The following is a 23,883-nucleotide window of genomic DNA, read 5'->3' as shown; positions in this document are numbered from 1 at the left end:
CTAGTTTCATCACAGTACAGGAAAACTGAACTTAATGTAACCTAGGACTGCATTTTCTGTCAACATCTACACTCTACATAAAATATAAAATCAGTTTTATACATTTTAAAACATTGTTCCACTACAGAACAAAACAAAGGGGAAAGTTCAACTTGGGTGAGTGATATAAGCAAAGTGGGATGATATAAAAAGATGGTGGATGAAGAACTTTCCCACCAATGGCAGAAGTCCATCTTGAATTGCATTCCTAAGCAATGAATGACAATCATGCGAATTCTGTTTATAATGTCTGTAAAGCATAGATCAATGATCAGGACAGGAACCTTTATCATCACACTAAAGAGACTTGAGCAAAAGGATGTCTGTCCCAAGACCCACATAGTATTCAGAAAAGGGATGGAGTTTTTCTGAATGAGTTTGACTATGAAGTGACCTCCCATCTTTGTTTCTAGAAAAGAATCAGGAATTACTCCAACTACTGCAGCCAATGTGATTGCCATTTTCAGGTACATATTTATCTTTGGTATAATTCTAGGTCAGGCAGTATTACAAGCCCTGAAGTTGTTCAGTGTTGGAAGTTTATGAACAGAGACTATGGTACAAATGACTAGAATCTGAACCTTGGATGGTGATTGAAGTCGAGCACCAACTTCCCTACAAAACACAGGGTCACATCATGTTGCAGACCTGGGAGGGGCTCAGAGAAAGGGAGCAGGAATGATAAAGGCCCTAGAAAATCTCTCGCATGAAGAGAGATGGAAAAGATTGGGAACGTAGAAGGATGACAAATATAAAAGGGTCATGATAAAACTATATAAAATAACACACGGTCTAGAGAAAATCGATTCGGAACTTGTATTCTCCCTGTCTTGTAACAAAAACAGGGGACATGGATGGCAGATTATCCCACATCTGCCTAATGCAGTGTTCTTGCAGCTTCTTCTGAAGCTGTTGGAGACAGGATACTGGATTAGATGCACTTTGGTTCTGATCCAGTATGGCAATACATTCATTTAGCACAAGTCCATTTTTAATGCCATTAGGCAGTTAAGTGCATTAAACAAAAATTTTGTACTTAAGTTGTTAATATTTTCATTCAATAAGTAGTACACTTGTGGGATATCATTATAGTTCTCAAAAAGTTGCTTCTTTCTCCAAAACTCTGAAAAGTGAAAGTAAAAACTAATCCTCAAGTCATGTTCCTGCTCCCCTCTCTTATATATTTCTCATAGTTTAGTTTAATTTTTTTTTTAAACAAGAAACAAAAGCACCCGTGGGGTTAGCCTTGTAACAGGTTTTTCCAGTCTTGGAAACAATTACGTCTTTGTTGATGAAAGTTAAATCCAATACCCATAAGTATTTATTTTCATGTGAAGCCGATTAAATAATGACGCTGAAGTCTAAATTTCTTAACACAGCTGATGCCATGGACTGATCATATTGACCTCTGAGTCATGTGTCTTGAATTTTCAGGCTGCTAGCATTAGGCCAAATTTTCATGCCTCCAAAAATAGCTCTTAGCAATTGTATTTTTTAAGTCTTCCACAGCCCAGTCCTTTGCATTTAAGATTAAGTGGGAGTTTGAGCCACAGGGGAGGAAAATATGAGTGTACTTTAATAATGCACTTGTCCTTTTAAGTTCAGAATACATATAATTTATGCTAGCTTCTTCATTTGCTGCAGAATTCAGTAATTGATCTGACTTTTTGGTAGGAGTCTTTGTCTTTGTTAAAGTAATCTTGCACTATGCTCCTGGTCTCTGATTATAACTAGAGGCAGCAGCATCTAAGGATATTCTTCCAAAGCTTACTTTTATTGGTCGTGAGAGAACTTTCTCATCTTTCTTTTTGACGATTGCTTAACGATGTATTCTTCCTACTCCCTAGTGCAAGATGGCCTGGCTGTGTGATATTTTGTACCTGCCACTGTCAGGAGCCTAAGGGGGCTGTGTTATGCCCAGTTTGCTGTGGGTTCTGTAAATCTAAGCACTGAGACACCTTTATATTATTGGCTTCATTGGTTGTATCTGCATTGCATAATTATCTGCATAGTACTGAATATACTTAATAAATGGAGATATACCTCTCTCATAGAACTGGAAGGAACCCTGAAGGGTCATAGAGTCCAGCCCTCTGCCTTCACTAGCAGGACCAAGTACTGATTTTGCCTCAGATCTCTAAGTGGCCCTTTCAAGGATTGAACTCACAACCCTGGGTTTAGCAGGCCAATACTTGCACCACTGAGCTAAACCACTTCTGAAGTTATGTACTGGCAAACCTTAGCCTGATTGTAAAACCTGGGAACGATTTAATGGGAGCAGGTTGCTCAAAAGTCCTGTTGCACCTACTTTGCATTATATGCGTTTTTTAAAATAAGTGCACAGAACCACAGCATTTGCTTGTTCTTAACTCTTTGATAGCTGAAATGACTTGTGATAGAAGAAAGTGACTTGTTCTGTGATTCTTTACCACTGTTACATGACACAGTGTCAGAAGTTGGCTGAATATGAACCAGAGTTAATAAAAGATGATCCAAAACTTCAACCCTCCACAGGCCTTTCAGTTTGATGGGGTGGAATTTTTAACCCAACAGATCTTAACACAGCAATGAAGTACAGATCAAGTCATTAGTTCATGCAATAAAGAATTAAGCTGGAACTTGGAGATATTTAAAAATAATTTGCTTTCATTGAGAAAGGAGAATAACCATGAAATCTTTCTTAGAAAGTTTGATCAGCATTTTGATCCTTAAAATAATGTAATACTCAAACGGATGTTCTTTAATGAGTGTGCAGAGTCCCAGGGACTTCATGGAAGCCTTAATAAAGGCACAATAAGAACAAGCATAAGAACATATCAAGGATTGTCTAATAGTTGGAATTTTAAACAAGGGAATTTCAGGAAAATTAATTATGTCTGAGTTCACTCTGAAATAGGCCATCCAGTTGATAGTCAGATCTAGGAAAAGTGCAAGTTAATAACAAGGGAGTCGTGGAAGTGTGGTACAAGAAGCAGCAAAGAAAAAATTCCCATAGGGAAGAGAGAAGTACAATAAAAAATACTGTTTAAGAGCACTGAGTCCCTGTAAAGTGGGAGGTATAATGAAGAACACAGCCAAATGAGGTGTACCCAACCAGCAGAGGTAAGAAAGATAAGAGAGAAGGACATTGGGACCATGTCAGAAGGATGAGGATGATAGCTCAAGCAAAGATGAATGATGCTTGTTTTCTGGCATCAGCATCCAAACACACCATTCTTGAACAGGATTTGAATGCTAAATTTAAAATTGATTCAGGTGTTGAGGTGTAACACTGGTTTGTAAAGAGACTTTTTAGGAGGTGTTCTCCAGTCATAAATTGGAGCAGCTCTGGGTAGTGCTCAATAGGCCCCAAGCACAGATAAGATATTTGGGTTAATTCAAAGTCCATACTACCCACAAAGGCAAGGAAGTATGTGTTTGACACTTTGGTTATTAATGTGTCCACTGCAAGTTACTACAATCATTGAGGTGGGCCTCATAAAACACAAAGGAAAAGCTGGAACCATGTTTGGTGAAAACTACCTGCTTAAAGAACAACTAGTGTGGACTGGACTAAAAAAAGGGCCTTTCCTTTTGTGTTGAATGCAGTCTGGAGGGTTACAATCTGCCTTCCTTCCACAGTTCAGGAGGGACTGGATAGGAGAGGAAGAAATAGTGTACTTAAAGCACTGACAGAGTGATGTGCTCCTATGGGATCTGTCAGTGTCATAGAAAAAAGGACTGTACCATATCTTGAAGGTGATCGAAGCTGTTTGACACAAATAAATATAGAAAAATGTATGCTGCAAGAAACCCCATCATAGTTCAAAGAGCATGTAATTGATAAAGAAGGCTGGGGGCCAGATCCAGAGGAAGTTACAACTATAGTTGAAATACCGTGATCTAAACATATATCTGAAATGATTGAATGCATTCTTCCTCTGGTAAATTTTTGGAGAACATTCTACAAAAGCCCAGTCTCCTCATTAACTATTTCAAGCAGACTCTGTGTGGATTTGGGAGAAAGCACACAAAAATTTGGTGGATCTAAATTATCTATTGACCACATCCCTGGAACAGGCATTTGATGATGTTTCCAATTCTACAGCTGTTTCAACAGATGCCAGCAGTTAGAGTTGTTGGCGTTCTACTCCAGTTTCAGTGAGATGTTTAAAATCCTGTAGCATGTTGTTCCAGACAGCTTTCCGACGCCGAGATCAAATACACACAGCTAGAGAGAATGATTGACAAGTCTATGAGCATGAGAGAGATTCACAAAATGTTTGCAAGGTTTTGATGGCTTCAGGATCGTGACAGATCACAACTTACATGTTCTATTAATAAACAATACAGATTTCGATATGATTCTCCTTAGATGTCTAAGACTGTTCATGCATTTTATGAATTTCAAGCCTCTTTCTGAATATGCACCATGGAGGTCCTTAGGGGTGGCTGACACCTTATTGAGGAGTCCTGTTAATCACCCATATTCTCCGGAGGCTTGGGACAATTCAGTGGCATCTACCTGTGCTCCTGTATCTCCTGCTAGCCTCAGCATGTGAGGTAGGACTGATTAAAATATCCACTAATGCTGATACACAACTGCAAACTATCCGTGATTTTAAGAGATAGTTAGCCCAGTTACTTAACGGGTCCATATCCAGCCTGTGATTTTTATGCAGAAATTCTAATCACTTATGGAAATCTCATTGTAGTCCTACATTCCTTGCAGAATAACATTATTAGATGCACCAGGACCTTACAAAAAGCTGCGAGTGTGCCTGAATTTCCGTGTAATAACTCAGCATAGAGCAGGACCTAAAATACAAAGTGGAATTCTGTAAGTCTTGCCAAATGACCAGAGACGCAGCTCAAAGAACCTCTCATAACCACCGCTTTTCCAGATAGACCTTGGAAAAGGATAGCACTGGGCCTGTGGGAAGGAGGAGGCATGCTTTTCTGGCATTGACTTTTTCTAGATTTGTGGAAATTCTGCTTCTTAGTAGACTCACAACTCAACTGGGCATGAAAAAGTTCTCATTTTGACATTCTGGAAGAAATAGTCCCTGACTCTGAGCTGCAATTTGCAGGGTCTGAATTCCACACTTTTGGGATGCAATATGATTTCAGGCATATTATTTGCAGTCCTCACCACCTATATGGGAACAGGCTGAGCAGTTCAGTTTGCCAAGAGACTTCTAAAACGAAAGGACTCCACATGATCTTGATTGAACTATAGGGCAACTCCCCCATCAAGAGTAGCCCAGTTCATTTGTTTATGGGTTGAAAGTTCAGAACAATTCTGCCACCTTCAGAGATAAATCTTCATTGTGTGTAGCTCTGCATTAAGAATGTGAGGCTGATGTGCCAAGTCTAGGAACTCTACCTTCTTTAACCATCTGAATGTACCCCAAAGCCTAAACCAGGGGATCCAATCCTGATCCCAGTCTGATGAAGAAAAATATGGACAACAGCAGCTGTTATTACTGGATGTAACTGCACGCTCAAAGCCTACTAACCACTCAGCATTTCTACGCAAACAGCTCGCCCCACAACACTTCGGATTGCTTTCTGGTTTTGAATTCTTCCTTGTTTAATGGAATTTTCCCTCTCCTTCATTTTATGGTTGAGGTGCTGGTAACTGTGAGACTGTACTTGATCCAAAATAGCACTTGTCAATTTAAAATATTTTCACTAACTCATGTTTCTGAAGAGTAATCTGCATGTTAAATAACACGTGATTTTATTGGTAGCAGGGACTAGACATTTTGACCTCAATCGCTTGCTGCTGTGGTCACTGAACCCTCCCATACAAATGAAAGAGACATGCAGAAATGGCTACAATCTCTGACAGCCTAGAATGGACTCGGGTATAAAATAACATACAGTAAAGGCCAAATCCTAAAGTCTTAATCTGGTTTTATTCAATCCTTCCTCAAGCAAAGCATGTTTTGACATCAGTGGGAGTTTTGACTCTAAGATGGAATAAGGCTTTTAGATTTAGGGCAAATGCATTTTAAATTATGAAATTAATAATAAATAATAAAAACCAACAATGTGCAGAACATAAGGCTAAAATATCCTGTTCTCAAAAGACCCATTGTCATCCTGACAGATTCACAATACCATTGAAAAAACATTTACTTCAGTGGAGCCACACTGATTTACACTAGCTGAGAATCTGTCCCTTTGCTGTAGATAGATTTAGTTTTCTGTTTATTGAAATCCATGGGAGTTTTGCCGTTGACTTGAGCATGATCAGTTCCTATATGCTGTATAGCTAGAGGGGAAGAGCTGTCACTCCAGATCCTTAATCCTAGAGCATGAAGAAGAGCATGTGCTCCAGCAACATGATGAGAGCCCACGCCCAAGGTCCACATGTTTGTAGCATCAAGAGATTGTGAACACTGAGAATTCACACAGGAATTGGTTTGTGACTTTCATGCCAACATGCTTAAGGTAGGTCCTGAGATGTCTGTCTATGGATATTGAGATATTATTAGAATTTTCCTATTTGATCCAGGTATTTTAGGTATTTAATCTTTTTTTTTTTTTAACAACATGTTCTGCATTGCCTGGGAGCCAAGCTCCAAATAAGGCAGGCAAACTCCATACACGCAAATGGAGTAGCATTTGGAAACACATGCAAACTCTCAGAATAGAATTTCCCCGCCCCTCTCCCCTTACTAGAGTCTTGTTTCATTTTAGAAAAGTGGACACAGAGGGTTAATTTTCAAAGCATTGCCTGAGAGGTGGTACACCTAACCCTTTCCCGCTTTCCTGGCGGAGAAGGATTTGAGTCTGTAACTCCATTTTGAAACTGTACCCCATTGAGCATGACTGTAAATACTATAATATATTACAGAACAGCCCCAAACACTCTTGTTTGTAACAGTGATACTACAGTATTTGGAACACTCTTGAAAATGGTAGCTACTGTACTTTGGGGCTATTACAGTAAATAAAACACCGTAATTTGTAATAGAGGTATCTAATGAAATGACACGAGAGAATGAGGTAGCTTTCTATATAGTGTACAAACCAGTGATCACTGAGAAATGTTACCAGGTTATTTTTGGCTACCTTGGTACTTTTGTAGAGATGTGGGCTGCTAGATTTAGTAAAATCACAGAGGGCTCCTTTGTGGGTTGCCTTATCTCAGTGTATATAGGGACTTTACATAGTTAACCCGTTTTGCTCTTAGCTTCCCATATACAGTGTAATGATTTCAGTATGCAGTAAAAATATTTACATATCTCAAATAAAACATTAATATATTTTACCATAATGTAGATATTTATATTCAAGATACTTACTGTTAAGGGACATTACATAATATTTAGTAGTTCTCAGTGCCTTACAGAAATGTTATGATAATACCATATCATACTCATTGTACAATTCATCAGTACTTTTCCCAAATGCAAATACGGTATAATCCTAACTGGATGTTTTCTTTTTGTTTCCCCTCATATTTCGTTTTCTCTGTGTAGTATACCATTCATAGTAATACATTATAACAAGTGCTTTGCACTTTGGAATTGCAGCTTCCATCAGCGCACTTGACAAATGTTAATGAGCTAAGCCTCAAGCAGTCTTTTGAGGGAGGGGAAGTATCATTATCCCTCCTTGTATAGGTAAGGAAACTGAGGTGGGGAGAGACTGTGACCTACCCAAAATCACACAGGAAGTCTGTGCCAGAGAGGAAAACAGAATGCTTGATGCTCAGCGTACATACAGATGCAGCAGGCTGAGAACTACGTGTTGTAGACTTTATTTTTTCCCTTTCATTTCTGTATATAATGGCTGAGCAGTGCCTGATGCCACCTTTGCCCTCCCAGGGCTGCCAGATGCTGGGTTAGACTCTTGTGTAAGTTAGCAGCTGCTCTAACTCTCACTGGCGGGATACAGCCCAATAATAAGATGCCTGTCTGCAGATTTAAAATAAGCAGCGAGTTTATTTGATAAACCATCAGTGCCCTTTAAGAATCAGGTATAAGTTGTGCCAGCACCAAGTACTGCAGCCTTTCTTCCCACCCTGCTCTCTTTTTCTTGTCTTTCCCCAAGAGGAGAATTGACAGCTGTGGCCTCAAACAGGGTGTGTCTTGGATGCCAAGTTCCGGGATATCGTTCTCACAGTGGCATTTGAGGTCCATGATAGGCTCTTTGGCATTGTCTCTTGGCAGCTGTGAGGCTGCTTCTGAAGTTGTGTCAGGTCAAACTGCTTTGTGTATGGCTGGGCCCCTTGCCGATGAGATGCCCCTTCCCTGACCAACTGTAATTACTTCCTAATATGGTATAGCAGATCCACATAGAAGACTCTGATGATGAATAGGGAAGGATCCAAATAACCATATATTTTCCACCTTAGATCTATGCAGTGCCCTTAATGTTACTTGAGATGAATAAATTGCATTGCAGCTAGCTTTCCTCACTTTTCAGTGCAAGACTCTGCCTTAGGTGGATTCTTCAGGAGGTTCTTCAACTCAAATATTTATTCATTAGAAATTTTCTGCATCCCAAGGTCACCTCACTGTTTACTCAATACACAATTAAAAATAGATAAATATTGCCAGCAATTGGCAACACATTTTATCAATCCTGCTCTCTGCCACCCTCACCCCCACAAACCAATCCCTTCTGCCCCAGCTGAATGCCCAAATAAGGGAAATGCTAAATGAAATGAATAGAACTTTCACTGTGCTCAGAAAGTCATCAACAAAGGCTCTACTTAACTGTAGGAGGAAGAGAGTGCCAGAGTTGGCACCCTTCACTAAGAATGTCTTGCCATCTCCCCCCAAGGAGTTCTCAGCCAGTCGCAGCCATGACAGTGGAAAGAGGCGCTGTTTATTTTTTACTCTGGAAAAACTGGCCTACAATGATGTTTGTCTACATCTGTTCATTTGTAATCTGCCATAGTATTATGGACAGTGTCTGATTTAACTAGACATAAATTAGGAACCCTACAGGATCCTTTGGTAAATGTGTGTATCTATATGTGTGTCCTCATATGTGTTTTGATTCTCCTCTCAGCCCAGTTGCACACAAACACATACATTTACCTGTGTCAAGCTGGTGTAAGTTAGCCGAGAATCAAGCTAGCTGGAGATATGAGGGCACACAAACTTGTCAGAGTAAAGGGAGCTAATTCATGAAACTAATCAAGCGATACCATGCCAGATTTCTCAGGAAGAGTTTGTAAAGAAAACCTTAGAATAGACTCAGACATTTATTTACTAGAGAGGAACAAGCCCTACAGGTGAGGAGAGAGAGAAAGTGAGTCATCTGCAGAGGTTTGCAATCCACAGACTGAAATTGGCTTTAAATAATTATGTAGTTATGTTAATTATCCATCTCCCCAGCCAGAACTCATGGGGAAAAAAGGTGCCCACACAGAGTAGCAATGCATCTGATATTTGCCTACAGAATACAAATGTGTTCTGATAGTCCAAAATTCTAATCACTGCAGCTCCCATTGACTTCAATGGAAGTGTTGAGTGCTCAGCTGCTCTGAAGATCAGTGCCAGATTTCATCCCGAAGGATCTCGCAGCATGTCTGTGTTCAGATACATAGAGTAGGAATCATTTTACTACTATGGGGGAGGATACATTTTTGACCAAGGACAGTGAGATGAGGAAGAGTGCTGTCAGCCACACAAGCAGTCCTATACTCAGGTTTTAGGTCTCATCCTAAATATCCTCACATGGTAGATGGTACTGAACTTTAATGTATCTATAGCAACTCAGAATAATGAAGGTCTGCTTCAATTTGAGCCATTTGGCTCCAGGGAGTGGTGGTATTCCAAAACCTGATGCTTAGCTGTTATAGTGTAGTCATCTAACAGAGAGATCTAAAGCGTCACCAGACAAAATAACACAGTGGGCTCTACCTATATCATAAATAAGCAGATCACTAAATTGTTTCTCTAGCATGTTAATATGGTGTTCTAGTAAACTGTCTAGCTATTATATTACATTTTACAAAAATTATAACTTTCAGAAAATGACACCTCTTTGAATTACTTGTGAATTCCTTTGAATATCTTCTATCTGGAGAAGTAACTATGCATGATGATAGTTGTCAGGCACCATGTGAAAGCCTACAAGTCAAAATTAAAAAAGTGAAAGTGCCTAAAGTTGATGATGCAAGTTACAGCTAATGCTGTAATTGCTGTTAGTGTAAGAACTTTTTCATGGCTTTTTTGCCTTAAGATTTTTTTTAACAGAAGATCCTATTAGTAAGAGGAAATTTTTAAAATTATAACAGAAAAAATATAGAATTCAAGCAGTGAAAACTAAATCAAGTGAGGTGTTTGGCACATGAATTATTGCGAAATAAATAGTGAGGACAGGAAGCATAATAATACTTAGTATTCCTAATGCTTTTCATTATTAAAGTCCTTTACAAATATCAATTAATTAATCTTCATGACATCTCAGTATTATGACAGTATTATCCCCCATTTACCGATGAGGAAATTTAGGCAGAGTTCTGCCTAAGGCCGCAGAAAGATCCGTGTCATTAGATTTCAAAAAGCTCTGGCTTTCAGTTGTATGCCCAGAGAACATGAAAATATGTGTCTCACTCTGTGCCCCTCCTGCTTTGCCTGTGGTGTATGGAATAGCATGCAGATTTATATTCCTTGCATCTGCCCCATGTTAAAGCTGTCTGACATACACTTTCAGCTTGTTGATCATATGACCAATAAGTGTGAGATTGAAGTGAGCACTACTCAGTAGTGTCTTCAGCACAGTCATGGTCATTGAAAGTGTTTTCCACTGTGGTAGTAATTCCAGAGATCCAGGTAAGCGCTCGGTGGGTAGGAAACGGCACGTTAACAAATACATCACCCATTTTTCCTGAAGGTTAGCAGAGAACCTCATTATAGTGAGGTGCACTTGAATCCCTCTGCTACTGTTGTGGAGTTGATTCCCTGGCACGACCCTGGCTGAGAGAATTCAGCTTCAATAGGCATTCTGTACCTGGAGCTTCTACAACTCAGGGCCACTGGGGAGGAGCCAGAAGCTGGCTTTTGGGCTTTTCTGTGCAGGACTGTTCCTCAGTTCCCCAGTGACAGTCACTCTATAAACAGCCACTACATGTTTCGCATCCTTGACCATCAGGAAGTAATGGTCCTGATTACAACATCTCTGCTCCCTTGTTGCAGCATTTCTCTCCTAAGCACTAAATAATATTACCATCTCTCTCTTATATAGTGCTTTTCATCTGTATATCACAAAGGTGATCAGTATTCCCATCTCTATTTTACCAATAGGGAAACTGAGGCATGGTGAGGCTAAGGCCCGGGTTTCTAAAAGTATTTAGACATTGCTGCACTCAGCCTTGCAATGCCTAACTGATTTAGGAGCCTAAATATATTTTAAAAAGGGATTTAAGCACCGAAGGAGCCAAAATCCCATTGGTAGCTGATGGGATTTAGGCTCCTATGTGTCTAAATCCCTTTTGAAAATGAGATTTAGGCACCTAAATCTGGCACTGCAATGCTGAGTACAGTGATGTCTAAATAGCTTTCAAAATCAGGGCCAGACTGAATTGCCTAAAGTTACTCAGCTGGCCAGTGGCAGAGACAAGAATATAATCCAGGTCTCCTGAGACCCAGTCCAGTGCACTCCCTGTATTACCACAGACATTTTAAAAATGGGATGCTGTAGCAAACAGCCCATGGTGCATTTGGAAAGTTCATTTGAATCTTGTGAGACAAGACAATATGTTCAATTTCCTCTCTGTCTTGGAAATTCCTACTTTGGACTAAGGAAACAAGGCATGATCTCTTTTGTTCAGATTTCAGTAACTAATATTAGGTATTCACTTCTGGTTTTGTCAAGTCTGAGGCAGATCTAGCTTTTGGAGATGGAAAATGCCACCACTGAGAGAGCTTCTCTCCAGTTTTTTGGGATCCTCTAGGTTTATAAAACAGTCCTGAAATTAATGGGTGACTGGGGGTCTGCTGTCGTCTGACTGCACTGAAAGGGGCTTTGCCTAAGGTAAAGGTTGTTCTGTGGTTGGCTGTTCAAACTTTCTCCTTTCTCCCACCCACTATCTGGGATCTGAGATGGAAGGGAAAACAAAAATCCATGGGCCTCCCGTCTGAGCATGTGTTTGGGTAAAGGGAAGATAGAGTAAATAATCAGGGTAAAAGATGGAGGAGAGGTTGAATAGAGCCATGTGTGGTAAAGGGGAGATTGAGAGAATGAGTGTCTCAGGAATAAAATTGGCCCTGGTTCTAAGGAAGAGGGAGAGATTATTCATTTTTTTCCCCTCCTTCTTTGTGGGATTGTGTGAGCCTGACCTGGAGGAGGTCAGCACTCTTCGGGGGGGGCCCGCCTCACAGCTTGGCAAACACTCCCTGGTGATTACTCACAGAGAAGTGATGCATTCCTTTAGTGCTGCTCAGGCACTATCCCCCCCCCCTCCCGCCCCAACTTGAACTTAGAAGAGAATATGGGGGAAGAGGGGAGGTAAAGCCATGACCCAAAGTCATTTTGTTAGTGGAAAAGTACTAATGGGTGAACATCACAATTTACAGCAGATTCTGCAAACCCCATCCTTTAGTGAATACCTCTCGTTCACACCAGTAGTCCCATTGAATTCAATAGGGCTTTTTGCATGGGTGAGTGCTATTCAGCAGGAGTCAGGGCTGCAGTTTCTGGCCCTTTATAATTGACATTACTTTTGGTTTATAGTGCACACAGTTGTGAATCCAGTTATGAATATCTTACAGGAAAACAAGGTTTGCATTTGTCAGTACAGATTTAATTAGTGGCTTTCCCCTGTTCTTGCAAGGAAGGCAGTGGATTAAGCAAGCAGAACATTACTATGCATGGATATCAACATCAAGAAACAGTTTCACACAGTTGCTCTTGGCAGAGAGTTACACAGCTTCAAATCAATGTTTCATGGTTCTTATTTTCAATCAGTACAAGTCCACAAGTTTCGTCAATTCAAGCAAATATTAAAAAAAAAATTCCCAGGGATGGACTAGCATACAGCTGTGCTGGGTTCTGGTGCTGCCAGTGTTCCCAGCTGCTGCATCATCAGAGTATTTATTCCAAAATAATGCAGTAAGAATAATATAAAAACCAAACACCGCACAATAATTAGTGTAACAGGCCCCAGTTCATCAAAGCACTTAAGCAGCTATTTAAATTTTAGCGCATTTAAATCCATCCATATTCAGCAAATCACTTAGGGATGTGTTTAAGTTCTTCGCTGAATTGGTTCCGTAATGCTTATATGTCAGGGATTTTTGGAGCAGCAGGAAGAAAGTGAGCCTGATTCATCATTACCTAGCATCTTGTAGTCATTTACTCCTGTGAAAAGTGAGTGTAAAAGGCCACTGTGTCAGAACAGTAGCCTCCGTGCACAGATATCAACGACTACAGCAGGTGCAAAACAGGGCTGAATCAGACCACATATTGTCTCAGTATCTGACAGTAGCTATCTGCCTGTGACTGTGAAAGAACAATTGGCCAAATTCAGACCGATGTAAGTGGTTGCCAGTTCGGAATTTGACCCTAATATAATCCGCCTTTCCAGGCAAAAATAGACATCAGGGAAACTGGAAGACTATATTTTTTTCTGTTTATGCACAAATATGTATTTAGGATAAAGTTTGTTTGTGGTAATGAAACACATGATGTTATTAATATGAGTTATTCATAATCATGACTGTACATAGCATAGGTCCTGAGGTCCCGTCCAACCCTGAGATTCTATGATTCTATGATAGTGTGAGTCTGGATACAGCTGCTGAGAAGCTAAAGTACAGCCACTGTTAAGCAGGTACCTGCTAGGCACCAGACACTGCTTTTTTTAAATACTGAGTATTTATTATGCACGGTGAGATATCTGCACTTTGGCTGGCTTCCCTGTAGTATAGAACTGACAACATTACTATTTGCAAACACAGGCTTCACTCAAGTGGCACTAAAAAGAGAAGAGGTGGGGCAAGCACAGCTTTAAAAAGGAATGGGGAGTCATTCCAAGTTTGTATATAAAGAGAAACTATCTTTTAGGAGGGATAATACCTATAGATAGCTACCCCCAAACTCATTTAAGGTCTGTGGTGGGCAGTTTCACAGCTTTTCTGTTTTTAAGATTTATTCCACAGCTTTGCTTGTTGCAAAGAAATTTGCAGTGATCCTCGGGAGCTTTGCTTTTAAGCTGCGTTAAATTTGTGGCAAGGGTGTCAGGCATTTCATACTTGACTTAAAAAAAAAAAAGAGAGAGAGAGAAAACGTGTGTGTGGAAGAAATCTTGCTGGAATTTCCTCAAAGGTTGTAGTAGGGACTGAAGTGACAAGAAAAGCAAGACAGGGATAAAAATCTGTGGGGGATTGTGAAAAGATGTCCCATTGCATAAAGCTGGCTGTTGTAGAAACACTCTGGGAATACACATGTTCATCTTGTCGTGGATATGACTGAGTACAAGCAAGTTGCTCTCTATTGACAGTTCAAAAAGCATAAGATTATGTTTCTCGTACTTACTGCTTTTTTGCCAGTATTTTTCAAAATTGATTTTGTTAGCCTCTCAGCTTTACAGCACTGGAACTGTCCCAGGGGATACCGATTGGGGAATGAAAACTCCACTTGTATAGGTAAGTAAGTGACTTCTACTTTAGACCATTCAAATGTTAAGGGAATCTGCATTTTTTTATCCTCTTACCTGAGTTTCGTGTGCTTTTGGTTTTTACGTAATGTGTATGCGTTACTATGATTGGCTCGATAAATCAGCTTTTATATATTTTTGTTTCCCACAACTAACAGGACTGCTATTCCTTTATTTTTATACCAAAACTAGCCAATGCCAATTTAGCTATCTGAAAGTAATCCATAAGAGAGAGATTAATATTATTAGTAAAGAGATTTGAACTGTCCCTGGTTACCCCGTTCTGTTTTTGTGTGTCTCTGTAGAGTGTGTGTGTGTGTATACATACACTCACATCTCTCTCTCTCTCTCTCTCTCTCTCTCTCTCTCTCTCTAACGTCTATATATGTATTATTGTGTGTGTGTGTGTGTGTGTGTGTGTGTGTGTATATATATATATATACATACATACATACACATAGAGAGAGAACTTTTTTTAAAGATATCTAGCTTATATCTCACGCTACATGAGTCAAGGACCTATTTGGTATCATGTTATGCTAAAAGGCACTGATGAAAATGGATGTCATAGTAATATTAGTTTCACTCATAGTGAAATTAAGATATATGAACTGGGAGCCCTTTCTCCTGACAGCCTGAAGTTGAGAACACAACTTTAAGATTGTGGAAAGGCAGAGCCAGTGCTGTATTGGGCTATATGGCAAGGGAGGGAGGAAAAGGGAGGAAGTTTTCAAGGAGGTAACCCAAATATTAGAAGCTAACCCCTTTCCTTGGTTTTCTAGTGCATCAGAAGCTCTGACTCAGTTCTTGACAAGATTCCAGTGATTTAATAACAGGTGCCTCTTGGTATGTTCTGCCAAGAAATGGCAACTTGTAAACAGAACACAAAAGCATGCATGCTAAATGTCTTACTGTTAAGAGAAAAGGAGCAAGGCATACAACTACAAGGTATACAAATAATAAACTTACCTGAAGGCTTTTCACAGACTGAGGTGCATTTCATCACTCCTTTGGGAGTTCAGAATGATGCCTAAACACATTGTTTGGGCCCTATTATGTCCTCACTTACACGAGAATAACCCTGTTGAACTGAAGGATGTTTCTTGGGTATAATTTAGAGCAGATGTTGGCCATTGAAGTTTAAAAGTCTATAAAGATGCATTCTTTCTTCTTTTTCTTGCAGTTGACTCAGTTGCACGTTTACTTTATATTTATTAATCTCCAGAGAAGTGAGAAATGCTTTGCTGTCTCCTCTTTTTTTTCTATAGAGAATGAGAGACACTCCATTCTATTTTTCATACTGTACTTGGAGAGATTTCTTTTTTAAACACCTCAACCACCAGAGCAACTGGCGAGTAGCTCAGCAAGACACTGAGGAAATAGTCATACAATCTGTAGCTATAAAGTCTTTCTGGGTAACCTGGTAGAAGTATGTATTTTGTGCAGTAGCTAAGCCTATGAGTAGATTATGTGATCATGGATGTTGTATGATGTCAAGTAACATATTGCTGTTCAGAGTATATAGAAATTGAAATGAAATGGGCTGGAATCTGCCCTCAGTTATAGCCTATTGGGGTTGCGTGGGTGTTATTGAGGGCAGAATTTGGCACAGCGCATAGCAGTGAAGAACATCACTTATGTGGAATGGCTTTTGATCTTTTTAAATCCCTCTCTTTATTTTCTTGTGACACAAGATTTCAGTTGTGTGACTGTAGAACTGTTAATGTTTGAGTCTCTGCAATAATTACACGAATCCGATTAGCAAAGAAAAGGTGCTGTGCAAACATGTGCCGGGAAGCTGAGGGCAGATGCTTGAAGGCAACTGAGGGGACAAATGTGGAGAGTGGGTCTCATGACTCATACTGGCAAACGGTGAACAATGACAATGCTGGATAGGGCTCGACAAACATCTTTGTCATCTGTAGGTCATAACAAATATATCGGTTATTAATCAGTGCTTCTGACAGTGTCTGTTTTCCTGTTAATGTATCAGCATCATGTCAGCCATAAAGGCCTTCACCAAAATGAGAAGGCAACAACTCTATAATTAGTGCTTTTTGCAACAGCTCTCTCTTTATCAGAAAGAACACAGGCTTTTCTAGATTTGTTGTTAAATATTATTACTACAGATTCAGGGCTAGCCTGTGATATCCTTATTCACACTGTAGTACTTTACTCCTTGAATTATTCTGCTGATTTCAAGGGATGTTCCAAGATCAAGGTGCTACTTAGTGTAAAGTTATCATAATCTGGCCCTAAATATTTTAAAATAGCTTTGTAAGGCAGTTTATTTGAATCCACCGAATCAATGAATGGCCCTGCCCCCTCAAGTGAAGGCAGGGCCACAGAGCCCAGAACTCCATAGATTATTGGGAACAAGCAATAAAAAATCAGGGAGACCAAAACAAGGGCTTATTCGGTCCCTGGACCAAATCTTCTGAACTGTAGGGGAGGAGGAGTATGTTCTATACTTTATTCTGTATGTTATAAAGTTATATCCCCATTTACAAAAATTTAATGGTTTTAGGCCCTGAACCCTTGTGGGTAGGGAAGCACCTAGTCAGACTGCAGGACTGGGGCCTTAGTTACTAGTTGGTAACTCCTCTCTCTCTCTGTCTCACAGATCTTAGTGAAAACATGTAAACTTTCACCTGTACAGGAAAAGCAGTTTCAGCCATACAAGCGTGGTGCTCCTTTGTACCACAATCAGAATGCATACCCTGTGTCAGGTTTCTAGAGGAGCTTTAATTCCCAGCACAGTAGACGATCATTTATCTGCATCACTCATATTTTTGAAAGAGCTGCAGTACATGTGCTACTGCAGTTGTTTGCTTATGTTGAGTAACTTTCTGCCAGCCATGCTAGTTAAACATTTCACCTTCATAATGCATGATGGGAATCTTGAAAATAGTCAACAGAAGATATTTTCCACAGGGTTCTTATCATTGAAGTCAACTGAAAAACTCCCACTGCTTCAGTGGGCATTGGATCAGGCTTTATATGAATAAATACCATCTTTATGGATTAAAATGTGGAGCATCGTTGAAAATGAGGTATGAACAAGAAGTAACCAGGAAATATTGGAAACTAATATCACATCTCTCATGGGGCCTTCTCCTGGAAGGTGCCAAGTGCTCTCAACTCACATTGACTTCAAGGGTAACATTTCTTGTCTAAAGGAGCTTTGGATGGTGTTTTACTAGGGACAGGTCAGTCAGGCTGATAGAATGAAGCTATCTTAGCTTTCCTCATCAGTATTTTGTTTGGTGAGGAGTAGCAGGCATTAGTGTTGTCCATCTTATGTCAAGATTTTCAGAAGTGGCCAGAGATTCTGGGTGCCTCAGAATTTAGGTGTCTAGCTTGAGACACTTTTTTAAAAAGGCCTGATTTTCAGAAAGTACTGAGCTCTTTCAAAAAAAGGGGCAAAAATAACAATGAGATTTACCTTGGAAAAAGGCAAGCTAATAATAATAAAATTAACAATGCGTTCAGTAACAGAGAAATAAGGGAAGTAATGATTAGAGCTGGGTGAAATTTTTCAGACACTGTTTTTTAAAAACTTGACACAATTAGTTTCAGTGTTTTTTAAATGAAGCATTTCGATTCAGAATAACTTTTTTGTTTTAGAATGGTAGTTCAATTTTATTTTAAAAAATAAACCCTCAAAAATAAACCTGCATTTTGGGCTCAATTAATATTTTTTGTTTGACCCAAAACAATTTTTTTAAAGCTTTTTTGGCTGGTCAAAACATTTGAGAAAAATTCATTTCATGTTGCCCTGAAATGATTTTTTTCAAATTTTCAGTTCAGCCAGTGATCCAAAAAATTGATTACTTGCATAGCTCTAGTAGAGATGCATCAAAATTGGATGTTTGATTCAGAACACCGGTAAGGGCTGTGTATCTGAATCCCTGGATACTAACTTGCCCTTACAGTTTATTTTCCTGATCCATCCCCAAATTGAAAATAGCCTGTTTGCCAGTTCTGGCCCAGACATAGCCATGCTCTTGAGATTTGGGTCCAAGATTGAAAAAGTCTAATGAGTACAGTTTCTCTCTGTGAGATTTATGCCATTTTCAGTTGATAGCCCTTAAAAGCAGCTTGAGAGATTTTGCACCGTTGATACTCAGCCCAAAACCTGATTCAGTTTCATACCCAAACCAAAGCTTAAATTCACTCTGCTTTCAGATCCAAAGACCACCTCCTTGGCCCTACTCCACTGAAAAAGTCCAAGGATCGATAATCTCTGTATCATACTTACATGGCTCCTGTTACCATAGTATATCAGAACATCCTGATCTTTAATATATTTATCCTCACAACACTCCTGTGAGGTAGGGCAGTGCTATTATATCCCAATTTTATAGATGGAGGCCTGAGGCACATTGACTTGCCTACGGTCACACAAATAGTCTATGGCAGAGCAATATAATACATGCACGTAGTATAAATGCAGTAAACCTGGGTCCGTCCTTCCTTCTGGGAACAATGGACAGGTGATATACATGTTTGCAATTATTATTATAGCAAAATCAGGATTCCTGTAAGTGTGCTAGGTGCTTTACTGAGTGAATGAAAAAGATATAAGCTCCTTGGGGCAAGAATCACCAGGGTATTGCTCATGTCTCGTAGATTGGCCACAAGTACTTTATTGTTGTGGGTGCTGTAGTAGATGCAGTCCGGATGTAAAGTTAGCAGAACTATCAAGCTTATCACAGCTCACTGTGTTATTGCATATATTTGGAATAGCCTTGGACATATGGTGTATCTGTCAAGAGAAGCTGGTCAAGCGTCCACATGTCAGAGGAAGGTTAAGAAGCTGACACTTGGGGTCTTTTTACCAATGCCCAGTAGAAATATTAGCCTTGATCCTCCACTGCATCTGAGCTCATCTGTAGGGGGGGTGAACATTAGGAGCTCATTATGGCTCCCTGATTCTGGGTTGGCAGACTCCAGAGAATCTAGGGCTGCCGTGACTTATACCAATAAGGTTCCCAATGGAGCTGGGGAGGATCAGCAAATTGCCTGTTTCTTTCCCCTAACCAAATGACCTCCTCTGCTTTGCCACTGTCTTCTCCCCCGATGCTGAGTGGAGGGCAACTTGTGCAGCTTTATGCCAGTGGGGAGTCTCCCTTCCACTGGAGATTTCTCTGCAGGTCGGAATAGCACACAGTAACCCAAGTAGAACTGAGAACCTGGCCCATAGTCTTTTACAGATGGACAAGCAGCACGCTTGTTTATTTTGCTTAATTAATGCATCAAAATTGATTTTGACACCTGCTTCTTAGATTCCACCAGCCTAAGACTCAAGAGGTCTGTGTTACAGTCTCAGATTGACATGCCAGTTTCTGCTGCTACTTCATAGTAGTGCAATTTCTTTTTGCGTTTCTTGCTCTCCTTAGGCCTTTAAACAGTACAATTTTAGTATAAGAGGTCACCCCTTGGATTTTCTTCATCCTTCAAATGAATTTTATATTTTTGCTTGTTGATAAAATTGTTGTGGTGACTAGATATAATGGGCTGAATTGATGTCCGGTGGAACTCCACAGGAGCCAAACTTCAGTGAGGTCGCATTTGTAAGTAAATGAAGGCAGATTGACTCACAGCCTTCACACACAGACTGCTTCTCTGCATCCCTGCCAAGCATGCTAATGCTTCACCTTCTCTGTGCAGAGCATTTCTCAGGACTCTCAATAAACTGGAATATTTGTGTGTAAGGGCATTGAGCACTGCCAGCATCATGATGACATGATTCATCGTTTTCACCAACTCTCAAGGCATCCTCTGCATAAAGAAGTCTTTGAGTACAGAGCAGCACCTCATTCTTCTATTTAGAGCTGCCTGTCAGAGCACTGCAGACAGCCTTTGTGTTCACTAAGCCGATTTCTTTCACAGGGAAAAGTTCTCATTAGTTGTTGCTGGGATACATAAAGCAGCTCCGGCAGGATGTCAGCTGCACTTCCCTTTGGCACAAATAGTGCAGGTGAAGGAGAATATGTATGTTGCACCTGGTGGGCAGTTTTAGGATCAGTTTCTCCGGGAGTTTAAGAAATAACCTTTTTACTTCTTAAACTTTGCACAGAGAGGAGCAACCATATTCAGTACTGTGCTATCGTTTATTGGTACTGCAATACCACTGAGAACATACATATTGAGACCCAATACATTCAGTAGTCCCCCTGTGTAATACTGGCACCTCATCTTTGCCATTGTAATAAACATTCTCTGATAGCAGAATTGGGTTATTAATATTGTAACCCTTCTGCCCCTCTGAGTTGGCAGCAACAAGGGCCGGGTTCAGTATCCAGGGGTTCCGTTTCAATAACACAATGCAAAACCGGCTCGAGCCCCCACCCAGTGACCTGGGACAATTACATACCACCCCCCCAGGCATCTCTAGGAGGCAATACTTCCCCACTCGCAAGCACAGAGTCCGAGTGTAGCAAAATCCTTTTAATAAAGGAGGGAAACAATGCGGCATCACTTTGGAGAGACACCACAAACAAGACTATACACAAACCATAAGCAAAAAGCCCACCTCCAAGTACATTTGGCACTGTCCTTTCCCCCTTAGGGTCTTAAGTCCAATCACCCCAAAGTCCAACAACCCAAGAGTCTCTGTCTCTGGTCAGTGCCACCCCCAGAGTTCAAAAGTTTATCTGCAGAGTTTTACCCCCCCCCCCAGCCTGGGTGGAAATGGCGGGGGGCCACACACAGGATGTTAAGGGACACCTTACGTGGGCCAGGGCCGACTGCCCCGCTTCTCCGTGGAGTTCTGCTGCAGCCTTCACCACGACTGGCTCCACTCCATCAACTGTGCCACTCCTCCAGCCAACCCGTGAACCGCATCAGCCGTCCCCGCGAACCGCTCCACACTGCTCACTGTTCCACGGGCTGCGCCAACGTGCTGCAGACTGCTCCGCTCTGCCAGCTGCTTAGCGATCGATCTTCAGGCTCCCCCACTCAGTGATCTCAGCTCAGTAAGCTTAGCTCTTTTAGTGATTTCAGCTCTTAGTGGTTTCAACTTGTAGTAGAGGAGCCGCAGTGCCACCTTGGCCCAATGTGAACTCAGGTCAGCAGCCTCCAGATGGACTCCTAAAGGATTCAAAATTAGCTCTACTCTTTAACAGTGGAGAGAGGAGGATGTGCAATTGGTGTTCCAGGCCCTCAAAAGGGGCCCATACCATCAGGTACACACACCAGTCCCCAGCCTCTCTCCCCTCACTGGGTTTTGGAACCCATGTCCCTTGTCTAGCAAGTACTATTTAATGTAGGTTGAGTCATTTCTGTCATAAAGCAGTCTCATAGTTCCTCATTCACATAATTAGGGTTAATGTTTGAGTCTCTGCAACATGTGCCGGGAAGCTGAGGGCAGATGCTTGAAGGCAATTGAGGGGACAAATGTGGAGAGTGGGTCTCATGACTCATTTCTGTCATAAAGCAGTCTCATAGTTCCTCATTCACATAATTAGGGTTATGAGATCCCCAATAACAAAGAAATTGGGGATCCCACAGCTATGAAAATAACCATCCCATGCTGCTGTGTGTTATGCTAAGTGGAGTGGGTTTACCAATGCAAATGCACATTCTTGAAATTCCTTTGCCCACTCCTCATAATTTACCACTGGATGTCAGGGTAGAGCTCATCCTGACTCTGCTTACACTACAAAAGTTTTTTTTTCTCCTGCTGATAATAACTCACCTTAATTGATTACTCTTGTTATAGTTAGTATGGCAACACTCATTTTTTTCATGTCCTCTGTGTATATATATCTTCCTACTGTATTTTCTACTGCATGCATCCAATGAAATGGGTTTTAGCCCACGAAAGCTTATGCTCAAATAAATGTGTTAGTCTCTAAGGTGCCACAAGTACTTCTCATTCTTTTTGCTGATACAGACTAACGCGGCTACCACTCTGAGGGCTTGTCTACACTACAGGACTATTTCGAATCTACTTAAGTCGAATTTGTGGATTCGACCTTAATAAGTCGAATTTGTGTATCCATACTAAATACACAAATTCGAACTTCTGAGTCCACATTCACGGGGCCAGCTTCGACTTTGGAAGCGGTGCACTGTGGGAAGCTATCCCACAGTTGCTGCCCATTGGGATTTCCAATGCATGCTGGGGGAAAAATGTGTCGTCATTGAACCGTCAATCCCGCCTCCCTCTCTTCCTTGAAATCTGTTCGCGCCCTTCTCTGGTCGGTTACAGCGCGACGCCACAGCACTGCGAGCATGGAGCCCGCTGCGATCATCGCTGCACTTATGGCGTTGTCAACTCGCACGTTATCGTCCACCTCTTCCACAGTCAGATGCTGAGAAACCGGGCGAGAGGCTCCGTGAGGAGAGTGGCGCAGACCTCTCAGAAAGCAGCAGTGGAGATCATGGTGGCAATGGGTCAAGTTCATGGTGTGGAACGGCGATTCTGGGCCGAAACAAGCACAGACTGGTGGGACCGCATAGTGCTGCAGGTCTGGGATGACACAGAGTGGCTGCGAAACTTCAGGATGCGTAAGGACACTTTCCTTGAACTGTGTGACTTGCTGTCCCCTGCCCTGAAGCGCCAGGACACAAGGATGCGAGCAGCCCTGACTGTGCAGAAGCGAGTGGCCATAGCCCTCTGGAAACTTGCCACGCCAGACAGCTACCGGTCAGTAGCGAACCACTTTGGCGTGGGCAAATCTACCGTGGGGATTGCTGTCATTCAAGTAGCCCACGCAATCGTTGAGCAACTGCTCTCAAAGGTAGTGACTGTCGGAAATGTCCAGGTCATCATAGATGGCCGATGGGATTCCCAAACTGCGGTGGGGCTATAGATGGGACTCACATCCCTATCCTGGCACCAGCCCACCAGGCCAGCGAGTACATTAACCGAAGGGCTACTTTTCAATGGTGCTGCAAGCTGTGGTGGACCATATTACCAACATCAACGTCGGGTGGGCGGGCAAGGTTCATGGTGTTCAGGAACTCTGGTCTGTTTAGACGCCTCCAGGCAGGCACTTTCTTCCCGGACCACAAAATAACGGTTGGGGATGTGCAGATGCCTACAGTGATCCTCGGGGACCCGGCCTACCGCTAATGCCCTGGCTCATGAAGCCCTATACAGGCGCCTTGGACACTGAAAAGGAACTCTTCAACTACCGGCTGAGCAAGTGCAGAATGGTGGTGGAGTGTGCGGAGATGGCGGAGACATCAGCGAAAAGAATATCCCCGTAGTTATTGCTGCTTGC

General features: G+C 41.3%; 1 protein-coding gene across 2 annotated transcripts in view; it reads left to right on the top strand.

Moving 5' to 3' along the window:
- The first annotated feature begins 14,052 nt into the window (after positions 1 to 14,052).
- The window catches only part of EGF (epidermal growth factor), a 98,814-nt gene continuing 88,983 nt past the window's right edge, over positions 14,053 to 23,883 (top strand). For both annotated transcript variants that reach the window (XM_039542322.1, XM_039542321.1), the window contains exon 1: positions 14,053 to 14,636. In XM_039542322.1, coding sequence (XP_039398256.1) covers positions 14,510 to 14,636 — 127 coding nt within the window. In that variant the 5' untranslated portion in view covers positions 14,053 to 14,509. The remainder of the gene's footprint in view (positions 14,637 to 23,883) is intronic.

This window comes from Mauremys reevesii, linkage group 5 (assembly GCF_016161935.1).
Source record: "Mauremys reevesii isolate NIE-2019 linkage group 5, ASM1616193v1, whole genome shotgun sequence".
Taxonomy (NCBI): domain Eukaryota; kingdom Metazoa; phylum Chordata; order Testudines; family Geoemydidae; genus Mauremys; species Mauremys reevesii.
Note: the sequence above shows the minus strand (reverse complement) of the source record. Positions and strands in the feature narration are given on the sequence as shown.